Here is a 16525-nt window from a genome sequence, read left to right on the forward strand (position 1 = left end):
GAGCCTTGTAGGGTGAGTTTGTGTCTATGTTTTGTTTAACGCTAGCTGGCTGGCTTCCTACTTCCACCTGAGAAATGTCAGCCCTTTGGAGATGCAGGATGATGTTTCTAATATATTTTGTTTTATGACTTTATTGAAGGCTGAAGGTTCTCATGTGTGTTGGAGGGAGCTGGTGATCTCAGGTCTTGGCAACCGGGGAAGGTCTATCATAAATCATCTCAGTATGAGCTTCTTTTTATGATACACATTACTTTTCTCCAAAGGGGGAAAATCACTAAGTAAAGAAGCAGCACATTTTAATTAATGTTATTATTGTTGATATACGAGCGGCACTGTAGATAAATCAAGGTGCTAGTGTTCTAGGTTTTGTCAGTGGAAGGGGAAATTATTAAGAGAAGTTGGAAGGTATTAAGTGAATTGATAAAACCTACAAGGTAGTTTATGAAAAATGTAAATAGGAATACAGAAAGGTAATTTCATAAACACTGGCTATTTTTAAATACGTAAAAAATATTAGCAGTTGGGTGTTTATGTAGTTTGAAAAAAAAATTGAGACCAGCATTTGGCATAAATATAGCCCTCTGTGAAAATTTAATAGGATATTTGTTTTTAATATTTTATCATGGCTATGTCCTTTAGGGATGAAGAACTGTGGTGTTGTCTATGCCTGGTAACAATAATTGTATATGTTTATTTTTAGGGAAAAATTGGAAATATAATGAATAATGAGTTGATGTTGTTAGGGTTTTATTTTTGCTTAATTTTAATGAACACTTTTGAATGTTATGTTAAAAAATAATTAAAAGGTTTCTTCTTATTGATTCCTCAAATTTCTGGCTCTGGCCTATTGTGAATGAACTCCAGATCAAATGTTGTTTGATGCTTGTTCGCCGTAGCAAGGCAGGGGGTTCCCTTCACAGTCAAGTTAATGTTTTTTATGCTTTCGTGGCAGATATTTCGGACCTCGCCTGACACCACATTCCCTGAACCCCTCAGCCTGGCAGCAGCACCCCCAAATGCTCCACCACGGCAGTCGAAGAGACAAGGCCAGCGGACGAAGAGACCCGTGGCTGTTTACAACCTTTGTCTGGAGCTGGAAGACGGTAAGGTGTTCGTATCTGAGAGCAGAGCGCTATTATAACGGCAGCTCATGGCTTTCTATTTTCTGTGCTTTTCATTTCTTTTATTCCTTAAGATTATAATTTTTGAGATTAACAGGGTGCATGAAGCTGCCTTTTTTTTTTTTTTTTTCGGTCAGGGAGAAAACTGCCAGTTTCAGTTTTATGTTTGTCTTTTGTTATGCACGGTTCTTTTTTTATTTTGAAAAGACAGCTTAAATTTCTTTTTTGGGAGACTTGTGTGACCTCCTGTGAGGTTACATAACCCTGAGACAAATGGAAGGGGAACTAAAATTAAAGCAGATCTTTTATGTGAGGAGCTGGTGGAGTTGGATGCTAAGTGCCTTGAGATTAAAGGCACAGGTCGCACTGAGCTGGGGGTTAGGATTTCTGCCCCACACTTGCCCCGGTCCCCTGGCTTCCTCACAAGATGGGGCACTTCATCATAGGGCAGGGTGGCACCAGGGCCAGGCGGGGTGACCCCGGCCGCAGTGGGACTCGGGCCAATGCTAGTTTTTAGGACCCACCCAAGTTGCCATGCTCCAGCTCATCGTAGCTGTGTGGCCATGTGGCCTCAGAACTGCACATGCTCCAACAGCCTGGAAACCCGAATTTTCAATGTTGGCCCTACAAAAGGGGGATGTAGCCACGTAGAGGCCACCAGTGGGTGATCTGTAGTCAGAAGATTCTGACCCCAAAGCCTGCGTTTCCCTGTGCCTGCCTGAGGCTGTGACTCCTGCCGTGAGCCTGCTCCTGCTTTGTGGCTGTACCCTGAATTTGAAATTAGTCTTCCTTTTCTTCACCACCACCCCCCATTTAGAAATATTTTATTAGGCCGGGCATGGTGGCGCACGCTTGTAATCCCCGCGCTGGGAAGGCAGAGACAGGAGGATCGCGCAGGTTTGAAGCCAGCCGCGCTGGCTTAAGAGAGAGACCCTGTTTCCAAATAAAAATATAAAAAAATAGGTGTCTGGGAGTGTAACCCGGAGATAGAAGGGTATATATGTTGTGTGTGTGAGAGAGATACTGAGGATGGAACCCAGGGGCCTTCTACCTCCGAACTACACCTTCCGCCCTCTTTTTTATTCCTCATTTTGAAACAGGGTCTCACTGAGTTGCAAAGGGCCTAAGTGGCTGAAGCTGGCCGCAAACTTCAATCCTCCTGTCTCAGCCTCCCAAATGCTGGGATTACAGGCATGCGCCATCATGCCCAGCCTTATTTATTATTCTTTTGAACTCCTGAGGTGTTTTTGGTTTGGAAGCATGACATGATTGTCCAAGGGAAGAAGAGGGTAAGAGTGGGAATAAATTAGCAGCTGTACATTCACATGGCCAAGTAGTTGATATCCTGAGGTCTGCAGAAGGCAGTGACTGGCAGGATCTGCAGGGAGGCCCAGAATATCTCCATACCACTGGGGCAAACACCTTTGGGTGCTCTTTTTTCTTTTGTGATCTCAGGGATTAAACTCAGGGCCATTCTACCTCCACGCTACATCCCAGCCCGTTTTATTTTTTTATTTTGAAAGAGGTTCTCGCTAGGTTGCTAAGAGTCTCACTACATTGCTGAGGCTGTCCTCGAGCCCACGATCCTCCTGTGTCAGCCTTCCGAATGCAGAGTGGTCTCACACATGAGACAGGCAGCAGGCTTCTAGTCAGAGCCTCATTGTCCTGAGCAAGGCCGTGAATCATGGAAATGAGCTTTTGATTTCAGAACAGTCGTTTCTACTTCAGATCCCAGTTACCTTTTTTTCCTCTCTTTTTCTCACTTTCAGTCTTTCTCAGCAGAGTTGCTAATAAGGAGTAAAACTGACTGGTTTGAATTGCACCTTCTCTTACATCTCACCTGTTCTCTGGTAGAAGTGTTAATAAATAGTGAAACAAGCAAATGTCAGGAAGTAGGAGGGGAAAAAGAAATTCAGGAGACATAGAATCACACCTGAATTGGCCCCTCGCAAAACAGAATTGACTATAGTTCATAATAGAGATGCCCAAAGACAGACCTTTGTCTTAAAAAAAATCTCATCTACTTTTTTGGTATTGTTAGAAACGGAATGGTAATATCTGATTAAATTCACGAAGGTACTAATCTTTTGCTGGCTCGCTAAACGATTATCAATGGCTAAAACGTGTAGCAATGTTCAGTGCATCTTTTGTGGAAAAGTCAAGATGTATATAATTATAAGTGCTCCTAATTTTTAGGCAGTGTAATGATTATTTTTCTTTTTTGTTTGTAATGTTGGGAGTCCTACTCGGGGCCTTGCACATTCTAGGCAAGCACTCCACCACTGAGCTATATCCCCATCTCTGATATAATAGTTATTTAAAAATTATTTGGTTTCAAGGAGGAAAGATGTCAGATACTCAGTTCCTTTAGTCCATTATTATGTTAATTATTTTGTGATGCAGCTTCCATTTTATCCGGAATTTTATAACTTTGCAGTTATCCTTGATTGCAGTCTTGATTTCTTTTTGAAAGCTGTCGGAATCAGGAACGTCCGTGAGTTTGGTCATGGATTGATTTATTTTATATTGGAGGTCATAAGATAATATGAAGCAATTAAATACTAGTATCACCCCACCAGTTACCTAGAGCTAAGTTTGAGTGAAACTCAAATTGTGTGAAAAGAATTATTTCAGAGAGAGAACAAAGCAAGGTCTGTATTTTGCCTATTCTAAAACAAATCTGGAAAATAAGTGGAAAGAGGTAGAGAATATGCCTTTTGATAAACATATGGGGGAAGGATACCAAACATGATTTATGCAATTAAATGTCACCTCAAAAATTTATAAATTCTTGTTGCTAAGAGTTAAAGTTTTTTAGTATCTCTAATCATCTACTTACCGATGCTAAAAGGTTTCTAAAAATTTAATCTTATTTTGGTGCTTTTTGTTTTTTTATTGATAATGGTAAAATCACTTCCCATGTTAATCTAATCTTGTAGACAGACAACATCAGTTGATAATTTTCCCCAAATTTTGTAGTTTCTATGAATCTGATTAAAATTTAAAGGCAGATATGTCACCATCTTCCTCTTATTTATTGTAGTATAACTAAATATTGCTTACTACAACCCAGGACAAATAGGTTTTGTTTCAAAGTTAGGCAGACTGTCTGCCCAGATTCAAGGAACGGGAGGTGGCGGTTAAAGATGGTCCTCCACTTTGATTTGCTTACACATTTTAATATTTGAAGGAAGTAGCTTGTGGTGTGGGATTTGATCTTCTACATAAGTCTGAAACAGCCAGTCTTGGGAAACAGTCAGAATTGGCTTAGCATTCCGGAAGATCAAGAAGTCATTCGTGAAGAGTCAGCAAGTTGGTGAGTAGTAGCCACAGAGGGCAGGCCTGGGAGTGGAAGGGTTGAGCCACCAGGAAACACAAATCCGCTGCTGTTAGACATGATTTTTATTCTATTTTTATTGCACTCCATCCCCAATTGAGAAATGACCAGCTTAGCTACAGAACCTCCGTTTCTTTATAAGGACTTTAATTGGCATTGGCACATTGAGCCCGACTGTGAATACTCATTATTTTTCTATGTTGGGTATGGTTGAGTGCTATTAAATGTCCTACTTGCAAAAGAACTGAAAAGTCTAGCTTGTTACTTAAAGATCTTTATTGATGATTAATAACAACAATGAATGTGGTATCTAGCCAATTTTCTTTAGCGATTTAGCTTCTACCGAAATTCTTGCCTTTTATTATTTTGTAGAATCCATATTGTTCAGTTTTATAGAGCATTTAATAATCTCATGCACATCAAAGCTAAGTAGATTTGTCTAAGTTATGAAAGAGCAAACTATGAGGTGGACTCTTCAATGTTAAGAAAATTAAAAACTGAAGGTTTACTTTTATTTCATTCTTGAGGTATCCTTCTATGTTTTTATTACCTTCAAAGTAATAGTAAAGTGACTTTTAAAAAGTTAAAGGTGGACTCTTTAAGAGTGTTTGTTTTCTCTGGCCTACTCAAGTTTATGTCCTTGCTACCTCTTATGAGAAGAAAAGCTGTTGGGTATGTTGTAATTTCCTCAAATATGAGGGAAGCTGGTGAGGTTACAGGAGATGAAAGTAGCCTTTGTTATTTTTCTTTCAAGGCAGAGAAAAAGAAATTTAAGCAATGGTTTGTGGAGTGGGGGAGAAGAGAATTGCCATCTGAATTTTGATTAAGTTCTCTCTTCCTTTATACTAGCTCTAATTTTAAACAGAACCAGACATTTATAGGATGCATTTTTATACGTATCTTCTTGTGTATAATTAGGTATTCTGCGCCCATCTTCTTTTGTACATAATATTGCAGTTTACTTATTTAGGCAACTTTAAAAAGTATGATTTAACACGGATGGAAAACAAAGCCATCTCACGAGCCAATTGGCAAGGTGTAATATTATTCTCGTGTTGGCCTCTCTCGGGTACCGTTGGGTTGGCACTTTTAACATTTGGAGCAGGAATGTGCCAAGTGCGGCACATTTTGCTGAACATGTGTTATTGTAGTCCTACAGTGTGGTAGATGCCACGAGAATACAGAGACATAAGTGGGAAAATACTCACTGCCATTGAGGGAGAGATGGATAAAGGATGAAGCGCGTTTCTTCCCTTCTGTCCTCAGTAGGAGTGGATCCTCACCTGGATCAGTCCCTAGAGCCAGAGCAGGACAAAGATGTCATATTGAGACGGTCTTAAAACTTTGAGTAACAGTGGAGCTACCGCACGTCGATCAGAGTGATGGTGGTGATATAAACTTGCCACCTTAGGTGAAAGAACCTAGTTCAACCTCGGCTTGAACAAGAGAATAGAAGACTAGGAAGCAGGCCAGTCTTATGAATATAGCCTTTTGTTTGTTTTGGGTAACTGGGGCTTGTACCCAGGGGCATTCTACCTCTGATCAACAGCCCCAGCCCTTTTGAAATTTTAAAATAGAGTCATGCTACATTGCTGAGGTTGGCCTGGAACCTTTGATCCTCCCATCTCAGCCTCCCAAGTGCTGGAATTCAAAATGTGGCTTTTTTTTTTTTTTTTTTTTCAGTCCTGGGGATGGAACCCAGGGGCATTCTACCTCTGAGCTACACTCCCAGAGGGCCTAAGTAGCTGAGGCTGTCCACAAACCACGATCCTCCAGTCTCATCCTCCCGAATGCTGGGATTACAAGCATGTGCCACCACACCCGGCTAACATGTGGCTTTTTCAATCCTAAAATATCGAGCACTGCTAGCCATTTGGGGGTTTTCTGCCTCTCTCATTATTACGGGATACTAAAGTTGAGATTGGAGCATATTTTTATCAAAGAGCTTTTTATAAGTTCCCCAGCATGCCTTGCACAGTGTCTATTAACAAGGCGTTAATTTTTTTAGTCTCACTCTACAGTGAACATGATGATGTGAGCAGCGGGCTGAGGCACTTAGGAAGGTCTTAGGGTCTCCTTGAGCTTATTATGGCAGTTGGACAAGAAAAAGTTTCAAGAGCGGGGACCAGTGAGTGAGGACCTAGAGGCAGTAGAGAGAGGGACAAGAGGCAAGGACGAGGACACAGCCAGCCTGGTGAGGGGCAGGGTGACACCTGCCTCAGTGACAGGCGGCTGCCGAGACCCAGCCTGGGCACACTGATTATGCTTTCTAATTCGACTTCATGAACTGCAAAGTCAGGGTAATGATAGTATCTACCACTGAGATTAGTCGAGGAGGTCACATTGACTAACGTGTTTAGCACAGTGATACATGCTCAAATATCAGCTGTTTCTCTTTAGTATTCTCAGAGCCAGAGCACCTTAGAGCTTTAGGTGTTTTATGGCTGAAAAGGGCGAGTGGGCCAGGCACGGTGGCAAAGTGCCTGTAAATCTCAGTATTTGGAGGCTGAGACAGGAGGATTGTGGGATGGAGGTCATCCTCAACAGCATAGGGAGATCCTGTTTCAAAACAAAAAAATTTAAAAGGGCCGGGGGCGTAGCTTGCCCCTGCGTTCAGTCCCCGATACAACAACAAAAAAACAAACAGTAACAACAATAACAACAAAAGATGAGAGCTATTAATAAAGAAGACTTGTAAGATTTTGATGATGATACCTAAGGAAACTTCATCTGATTTAATCTGTCTGTGGGAGTATCTTTATCATGGGAAAGCCATGATAAAGAGTGGTTAAATTTGGCTTGGGTTGGTGTTGGCTTGGATTGGCACTAGGATGGGAAAATAGAATGGTTATCTGGAAGAAAGGCTAAAGCCAGTTTTGGGGACTTCATCTTGACTAGGTAGGGGCACAAAGGCAGAGAACTGAGACAATTGCGATCAGCCATCAACTTTGGTTCAGGCTTTTAGGTTGGACTGTGTCATTGTGCTAATGTCTTTGTTTTAAACCCTGGGTGGTTTTTTTTTTTTTCAGTTTAAAAACATTTAGACCATCATTCCCTCAAAAAGAGGGAAACATCATTTTATTAGTATGTTCAATACATTTTGTGTGTGTGTGTGTGTGGTACTGGGACTGAACCCAGGGGCATTTCTGACTCTAAGCTACAACTCCTATTTCATTTTGAAACAGGGTCTCTCCATGTTATTGCACACTGGCCTTTAACCTGCCTGTGATCCTCCTGTCTCCGCCTCCCAAGTACTGGGATTACAGGTGTGCGCCACCCCACCCGGCTCTCAACATATGTTATTATATGGAACTGATTTCGAAAATAGGCTTAGAAACAATAATGGGAAAGTATATAGAAAGTCAGCGGAGCGGGGCGTGCTAGCGCACATTTGTAATCCCCGCACTTGGGAGGCGGAGACAGGAGGATCGAAGCCAGCTGCGCTGGCTTAAGAGACCCTGTTTCCAAATAAAAATGTAAAATAGGTCTGGGAGTGTAGCCCGGAGGTAGAAGGGTTTCCAGGAACCCCAGTACCAGAAAAGAAAAGAAAGAAAAAAAGAAACAAGGAAACAAAGAAGGAAACAAAGACGGAAAGAGGAAAGAGAAATGTTAAATAATTACCACAATGTTATGCCTTAGAGAAAAAGCAATGTGCTGACCATTATCAAGGTAGAGCTCTTCTGCTCTTATTTTTATACACATACCCACATTCGGTCATAGGCTCATTTTAAAGCAGAGAGGCCACAACCATGCTTAAACCCCTTTTTCTGTGAAGTCAGGCCTGTGTGGCTGACATGGCAGCTCAGTGACCTCTAATTTCAGTTCCAAGGGCGTATAACTGCTGGGCCCATGTAGGTGACTACCACTGAACTCAGGATGTGAGACAATGAGACTATAATGCACCCATAAAAGTATATATAAACAAAAAGTCCCTTCATGAAAGCATGTTTTTGAAAGCTAATTGTAGCTACCTTGTCCTGCCCTCAATGTTAGCAGGCCTCTTGAGTAGCTGAAAAATGGCAGAAGGGCCACCAGAGAACCATGGTTGGCATGGATTTTCAGTGACCCCCTGCACCTGTCAGTGTTTCCTTGTAGATATCCTGCTCAGCTCCGCACAGAACTGTCACAGCCCAGGTAACTAGGCACTTGCAGATGTCTGTCTAAAACTTAAAAACGTTTTTCTCTCTATTCTTCTCAATTCCTATTTATTTATTTATTTATTTGCATGGCACTTCATCAGTGGGTTCTGGATCATAGCTTCCTGCGCCCCGAGGACCCCCTTACCCTCTTCTGGCAGCAAGCTAGGATTCCTTGACATGAAATTATTGTGTTAGGAAGTTCAATCCAAGACCAGGCTTGAAGCCGTGACAGTCTATGTAGACAGATTGTTTCTTAACTCACTGTTAACAGTGATGAGATCAATGGGTTAGAAAAAGCAGCCAGAAGTTTCAGGGCTATAATTGAGTTGTTGTGTGCCTATAAATCATGCACGCCGCCTCCCCTGCATAGGCGGCTCCCCAGAAGCTCAGCCCCCCTAACGCTAGAGACAAAGCAAAAAGCAACTTCTTCTCTGACTTCCTATGTAATCTTCACCGTGCTTCCGTGTGGGATGAACATTTCCCCCCTTGCTCTAGAGGAGAAAAAAAAAAAGCTTATTTAACGCCTTTTAAGAAAATACATAGCTGCTTTTCTGTGGTGAAAATAAGTTCATGGCAGGTAACTAGAATTTATAGAAGGGAGAAAAATTCTTTGAAGCCTGTCTTCCTGTGGAGTGGGTTTTTTTTCTTCTTCTTCTTCACTTCTAATAGCTTTTATTTTAATTTCTAGTTCTGAGCTCCAGCAGCTGTCACTCTCTCTGTAGCCCTCTTTGAAACGCTTGCAGTGTAGGAGGTAGCCAGGCTGTCTAAGAAACATCTTTTCAAACCAACCCAAGTATTGTTTATCCTGAATGAAATAGAATTTTTAAGGCTGTCAAGAGTGACTGATGTGAAGCATTTTCTTTGCTAGCCAGGGAGATGAGCAGAAATCTTGAGGAGACTGTATTACTTCAGGGTGGCAAGTTCCAAGTGGCTTGTATTGCTCAGAACATTCTTATGGCTTGTGATAAAAACTACCACCGCTTAAGGGTGTTGCCTACAATTAGTGTAACGAAGCAAAGACATGGCCAGCTCCTTTTTACTTATTGAATCCTTACCAGCTATTGAGGAAAAAGAAACAGTACAGATGAAGTCAACTGTCGAGGATGCTGCTACTTGTATTTATCATGAATTGTCTCTGGTTGGCTTTTATGATCTCTACGTAGCATCTCTGTGGTCCAGCTCCCCTTGAACATTCATTCTGCTGTCTGTCATCCTCCTCAGTACATGTCCATAGGAGGCATACCACGACACCTTTGAAGGAAGAAAAAATATCTTCAGGCCTATTCATATGAAGCCATGGCCAAGCACACCTGTAATCCCAGCACTTGGGAGGCTAAGCCAGGTTTGAGGTCAGCCTCAGCAACCTGGCAAGACCGTGTATCAAGGAAAAAATAAAAGATAGAGTCAAGGGTATAACTCAGAGTTAGATTGCCCCTGGATTCAATCTTCAGTACAAAAAAAATCATGGGTGGCTGGCGTTTGGGGTCTATTAATAGTCTTTAAAAATCAATAGCATGATTTTTCAAATGTGAAAAATTAAGTGTGGTCATGATTTTGTGTCTTTGGATCATAGTAGAGATAGTGGTTATTTAAGTCCTTGTTGGTTATCTTGGGTATTTTTTAAGGATATACTCTTTTTAAAAAAATTTTAATAGTTAAAATGAAATACAATTCAGAGAGTAATAATAGTGTATAGGTACATATTGCCATAGTATATGCCCAATACTGTTCTTTGGTGATGTGTACTAAGCTTAGGTAATCTTCACAATACTCCTATGGGTAGTGTTGTTATCCCTGCTGAATGGTCAAGGACACAGAGGAACAGAGAGAGTCACAACTCCCCAAGTCTCACAGCTGTCGGCAATGAAGCCAGGTGACCCAGGCCATCTGGGTCCGTTTCCTCTTGGTTAAAGTTAACGTGGAAAACATAAGTGCTGTGGTGCACAGCCTTCCTTGCCCTGGAGTTAACAGAAATGTTCAGTTTTCTTGTGAGTCCTTTGAGAAGTAGTCTGTGCAGTGTTTGAAGCAACAACAGCGTCCCCCAAAACTAGAGATTGAATCAGGTAGCTTCACATAAATGTATTTATGTAAATGGTATTTATTCTTTTTTAGTTTGTGAGAACGGTTCTTAGGTTTTTCCATTTTAAAAAAAGGTTAATTTTGCTCTAAGGGAATCAGAGCTGTGGTCTTAATGAAGGAGAACGTAGAGCCAGTGATGAACTTGGCCTTAAACCTGGGGACCTGGCTGACTGTACAAAGGCGGGCCCTGCCGAAAAAAATCAGGTGCTCGTTTTTTTTAATAAGAGGTTTAATGACATTTAGTTCTACAAACCTACATCGCTGTGGTTTTTGTAACACTGGCCTAAGTGAACCAACATTGGTTCTTGGTTTGGTTGTAGTAAGTTAAACTCAGCTACCTGGTACTGTAGCAGGGTGGTAGAAATTTGGGAAGTGAACGCGGTCAGGAATTTGCTGCCTGAATATACTGTATTTGTTACTAATGTTCTCCCCCTCCCCCTTCTCCCTTCCACCTGGGATTGAAGTGATGGGTGCATAATCTCTACAGTCCCACCCTATTTATTTATTTATTTATTTATTTATTTATTTATTTATTTATATTTTGAGATAGGACTTCACTAAGTTTCAAGGCTGGCCTTGAAATTTAGATTCTCCTGCCTCCGCATCTTCAGTACCTAGCATTGTAAGTATGCATCACTGGACCTGGCTCCTCTCTTTCCTTTAAAAAATTGCTTTTATCCAGGCGCATGGTACACACCTATAATCCCAGTACTTGAGAAGCTGAGACAGGAGGATCACAGATTCAAGGACAGCCTCAGCAATGTAGTAAGAGCCTGTTTCAAAATAAAAATAAAATTCAGATGAGGGTATAGCTCAGAGGTAGAACATCCTTGGGTTCAATCACTAGTGTGTCTGTCTGTCTGTCTGTCTGTCTGTCTGTCTGTCTCTCTCTCTCTCTCTCTCTCTCTCTCTCTCACACACACACACACACACACACACACACACACACACACACGCACATGCACACACCGTTTTTAAGTACATAATACTTTCCCAGGTTTTAAAAATCTTTACGTCCAAAATTATTTAACAGCAATACCAAATGTTTTTTGGTCAAAATAGAGCATTGAGAATTTTGTGTAGCTCATTGTACAGTGTCTGAAATCTTTTTGAGTTGAGATCCAAACTAAACTTAATAACCTAAAAAGTTATTAGTAACTTTGTGCCATGAGAAACTGCAGTCTATACTTGCTAGAAATGATTATTAGCAGTTTTCTATGGTTCAACCTGTAATATTTTTTAATCTATCCATCTAGAATTCTTGGAGTATGTGTGGATATGTGTGTACATATATTTCACACATATATTTCATATATATATGAACATAAGAATATAGATTCTTATTTACCCCTTCTGTATCAAAGAGCTAGTTCATTCTTAAAAAAATTTTTTATTTAACATATTTTGTATTTCCCTGGCTTTTTTCTGTCAGTACAGAGCATTCTTTTTTCTCTGCTGTATAGTGTTCTTTGGATTCTGTTATATGTATGCCTCATGAGAGGACCTTTGTTCTACCACCTGGCCAAACATGGATGATTAGATTGCTAACTGACCACACACAGGCCCCAGGCCTTCCAATGTTGAATGCGTACTCCTAGAGAGAATGCGCATGCTATGCTTTTGACTGGGAAAAAAACCCCCACAAAATAAAAATTTCAGAACAATTTCATTTTTGAAAGAAAAGCTATCTATGCACCCAGGTAGGTATAGAAATCTAGGAAAAAATGATAATCAGTTATGACAGTAGTTATCCTTAGGGGCTAGAATGTGGTGATTTACACACATCTGCCTATGTTTCCTGTTCTCTTCTGTATGAGAACTTGTTACACACACACACACACACACAGGTAAACACACATAAACATAATTTATGTGCGTGTGATTTACAAGTTTCACTTTCCCAACCTTCATGAGTGATGTGTTGGGTGAAAGTTCTGGAAAGAATAAGAAACAGAGACCTAGAAAGAAAGGGAACAGAGCCCCCTACCCGAGTTGACCTGGCACCATTGAGAACGGTCAGCCCTTCCTGCAGTGCGCTCCGAATGTGTCTTGTACCTTCCCTGGCTTTTATCCCTCAGAGCCACGTTGTCCTGGCTTTTGGGGGGATTCCCACTATTAGAAATACTTAGGCAGCTAAGAGTTTTATTGAATGGTAGAGCCATTGGTGGTTAAGTTTGGGTTTAAACTATCCTGGATAGAAATCCTATGCTTCCTCTGGATGACTTTATGATCTCAGCACATCCCTTCCCTTAAGCCTCGGGGGTTTGGGCAATAAAACTTTGACATGGTTTTTGCCAAGAACAACTGAGTCAGTGGATGTAAACCACCCAATGTGTACTAAACGCTTAAGAACTTTTCCCCACATTTTGTTGAGGCCCGGATGTTTGGAGTAGGAGGGCTTCAGCTACACTTTTGTATTGGTAGGCTTTTAGAGACAGTGGGATTTGGTTTTGCTGGTTATTTTATGCAGTGTAATACCTGTGCAGGTTCATAGCCTGGTAGTTGATGGCGGGGCTCTAGCAGCCCTCACTGTCTCTCTCTCGGCCTAGGGTTTGTGTTCTGAGTTCTCTGCTCTCAATTTCTTGAGCTGTCACCGTGGCAAATGGCCTTAGAAGTTTATGGAAGACAGTGTGATTGAGGATCCGATTCTTTTTGGCATCCTAAGGATAATAGTACTTGGTTGTTATGTTGTTTTGCTTGTTGACGTAGGCAGAAACCTCAGTCTCTAAATAATGCCCCCCAAGATAGCGATTATGATATAAAAATGCTCTCTGCTTTACAGAGGAAAGCAAATTTCCGTGACGTTTATTGACATTGCAACTGAACTGGCCTTATTTGCTTCCTAATTGAATTGCGACCGACTCCCATTGACCTCTGCAAGTAGCAGAGGTGGCTCCAGTGTCAAAAGCCAGTGCCTGTTACCTCTCACTGCCACTCCGTTGTGGGTTCTGTATCTTTTGTCCTGTGATGGATTAGGTCACGGCAGATTCCTTCATCAGCCTTTCCTCGCATACACTTTGGGCATCTGCAAGCTGTCAGGCGGATCTTTAAGACAAATATGATTCTCTTTTTTATATATATTGGGGCAGTAGAAAATAAGATTTAATTTTATTAGTACAGGACAATCTCATTTCCTCTATTCAGGCCATAATGTGAGTTCTTCATTTAGAGTTCAGGAGTTGCCTATTCTCCAGCTTTCTGGGGTGTGCAGATGTGTGTGCAGTTTGTTTTCAGTGTTTTGGGTTTGGAGAGTGGGAGAGGCCGTTTTCCTCGAGACTCCCCTCCCGCCTTCCTGCACGGGGTTCCAGATAAAGAAATCCTATCGCCCAACTGAATGGTTCTTACCCACTGGCTGACGGTCATTCACCTGCATGTCATTTGGCTTCGTTATGATCCTCATTTGGGTTTGTCTTACTTCACGAGGGCAAAATGAAGTGGGAGGACCAGGGTGATGCTTTGCCCTCAGCCAGGATGACAGGACCGGGACTTGCAGTGGAGCAGGATTGAGGACCGTCAGGAAGCCCCTCCCTCCTCTTGGCTTCTCTACCCTGTCTCCGCGCGGTCCTCCACGGTGGGGACACACGACTGGCCTTCTTTCCTTAGTGGACTGTTGAAAGTCATCAGGTTCATTTCTTTATTCATTCTCAGTATCCTCTCAAAAGAAAAAGAAAAAGGGGGGGGGTGTAGCTCAGAGCTAGAACACCCCTGGTTTTAATCTCCAGTAGAAGGCAAGCAGGTAGGCTGGCTATATATTTACAACTTTAAATTTTCAATTTTAAAGTTAAGTTTTGACTTCTCTGCCTATTTTTATTTTCAAGTTGATTTTATTTTAATGTCTATTATAATATTTTTGGTACTGGGAATTGATTCCAGGAGCATCTTACTTCTGAACTATACCCCCAGGCTTTTTATTTATTTATTTTGTTTGTTTGTTTTGAAACAGGGTATCACTAGGTTGCTGAGACTCTCACTACATTGCTGAGGATGACCTCAAACCTGCCATCCTCCTGTCTCAGCCTCCCAAGTCTTGGGATTATAGGTGTGTGCTACCACACCCAGCTCCCTCTTTATTTTTAAAACTCACTTAAATTAGGGAATTGCTTGGTATGTGTGTGTGTGTGTGTGTGTGTGTGTGTGTGTGTGTGTGTGTGTGTAGGGGGGATGCTTTTAGAGGAAAATCTAATGTATAAAATAATTCTCTGATCTAGGTTTTGAGGAAAATGCAAATATGTGGCCTGAATGGTCTCTTGACCTTAATTTCTGTCTTACTTTGGACTATTTCTTTGTATAGATCTTACCCATTTGATGTCAATAGTGCTTTGTGAAGAAAGTTCTCTCCCTCGGTTCTTGGGCTGTCTTGGTTCTGCTTGCCCTGTGTGTGAAGGGTGTGCAGGGAGAACTAGATCTCGGGTTGGCTGGGGCTCCTCGGGTTCCGGATTTGACGTGACCCTTCTTGACCAGGCTTCTCACTGGTATTTCTCTGGGCACTGTTAATTCATTCATACACAACAGCTTCTCACTAGAGACGATCCCGGGCCTCCTTGGTGCTTCGTGTACCCTACTTTTCACAGGTGCTAGATCATTAAGGAATATGCTAAGCCAGGCACACACCTGGAATCCCAGTACTTGGGAGGCTGAGACAGGAGGATCACAGGTTCAAGGCCAGCCTCAGGAGCCTTAGTGAGACTCTCACAACTTCGGTGAGATCCTGCTTCAAAATTTAAGAGAAAAAGTAAAAGGGCTCCGGTTGTCACTTGGAGGTAGGATGTAGGATGTGTGTGTGTGTGTGTGTGTGTGTGTGTGTGTGTGTGTGTGTGTATACATATACATATACATATACATATACATATACATATACATATACACACATATATATATATATATATATGGAAGAATAGCTATATCTTTTGATTCTTATCAGTCCTAAAAATCAGTTGTTGGTCCCCATGCTGTCTATTTTCAGCTGGAGCCTATCCCAGCCCCACACAGATTTAACTGTTTCTCTCCAGGTCGCCTCCACTTTTGCTGTTCAGCACTAGGCTTTATTTACGATGTCAAGTCTGCTGGCATTTTGAGCTGGGGGAGGCAAGAGCCCAAGCTTTGGCGTGTTCTAGCATAACTTGTCAGTGTCCCATTAGGCCCTGCTTTTTGACACGATAAAAATAGCAGCCCAGACCTTATTTTAGCCAGGTAGAAATGATGTCGGAATGTATATGAGGTGAGTTTGGTCGTTCTGTTCCTGATGCCAGGCACCACTTTTCTTCTCGGCGTCCCAGATGTAGCGGTAGGATGAAAGGCCACTGTGGTTAGAAGATGTTATTAACACCATCAGATCTGCCATGTGGCCCAAAAAAGGGTACGGCTCTTTCCTGCCTAGTTCAAAGGTTATGCTTTAAGCCGCCTCGTGCTAGCCAAGGCAACCCTCCTCTCCTCCCGAAGCCCTCCCGGTTTCAGCCTTTTCCTTGGACTTCCTTCCAGGGCTGCTGACTGGACCACTGGGAGGGACATTTGCCTTGAGATGCGTGTCCTTGGGGATGTCCTTTCTTCCCCACCTCCTGAGCCCTTGCCAGATGGAAATCAAAGCCTCGCTTTTCCATTCTTGGGTCCTTTGTGTGCAGCATTGTTACAATGGACACAATTAGAGAAGCTAAGCTATCTAAGCAAGAGGTGATAGGTTATTACCGAGTGATCTGATGAACAAAAGGAGATCCAGATGGCAGGCAGATGAGTCTAGGCACAGGGCAGAGGTATTAACCACAGCAGTTACTTCAAAATCACTTAATTTTGGTGGAAGCCACAGTCAAAACCAAAATTGATGAACAGGGGGGGGGTACACGTTTGGAATACCA

The 16525-nt window shown here is 41.9% G+C and overlaps 1 protein-coding gene across 3 annotated transcripts in view; it reads left to right on the plus strand.

Moving 5' to 3' along the window:
* ARHGAP10 (Rho GTPase activating protein 10) overlaps window positions 1–16525 on the plus strand; it is a gene marked incomplete at both ends in the record, with an annotated part of 308500 nt that overhangs the window by 254335 nt on the left and 37640 nt on the right. For all 3 annotated transcript variants that reach the window (XM_080697718.1, XM_080697720.1, XM_080697719.1), the window contains one exon: window positions 953–1103. In XM_080697718.1, the coding sequence (XP_080553844.1) occupies window positions 953–1103 (151 nt within the window). The remainder of the gene's footprint in view (window positions 1–952; window positions 1104–16525) is intronic.

Source organism: Muscardinus avellanarius (assembly GCF_963383645.1).
Source record: "Muscardinus avellanarius genome assembly, chromosome: 6".
Classification (NCBI taxonomy): Eukaryota; Metazoa; Chordata; class Mammalia; order Rodentia; family Gliridae; genus Muscardinus; species Muscardinus avellanarius.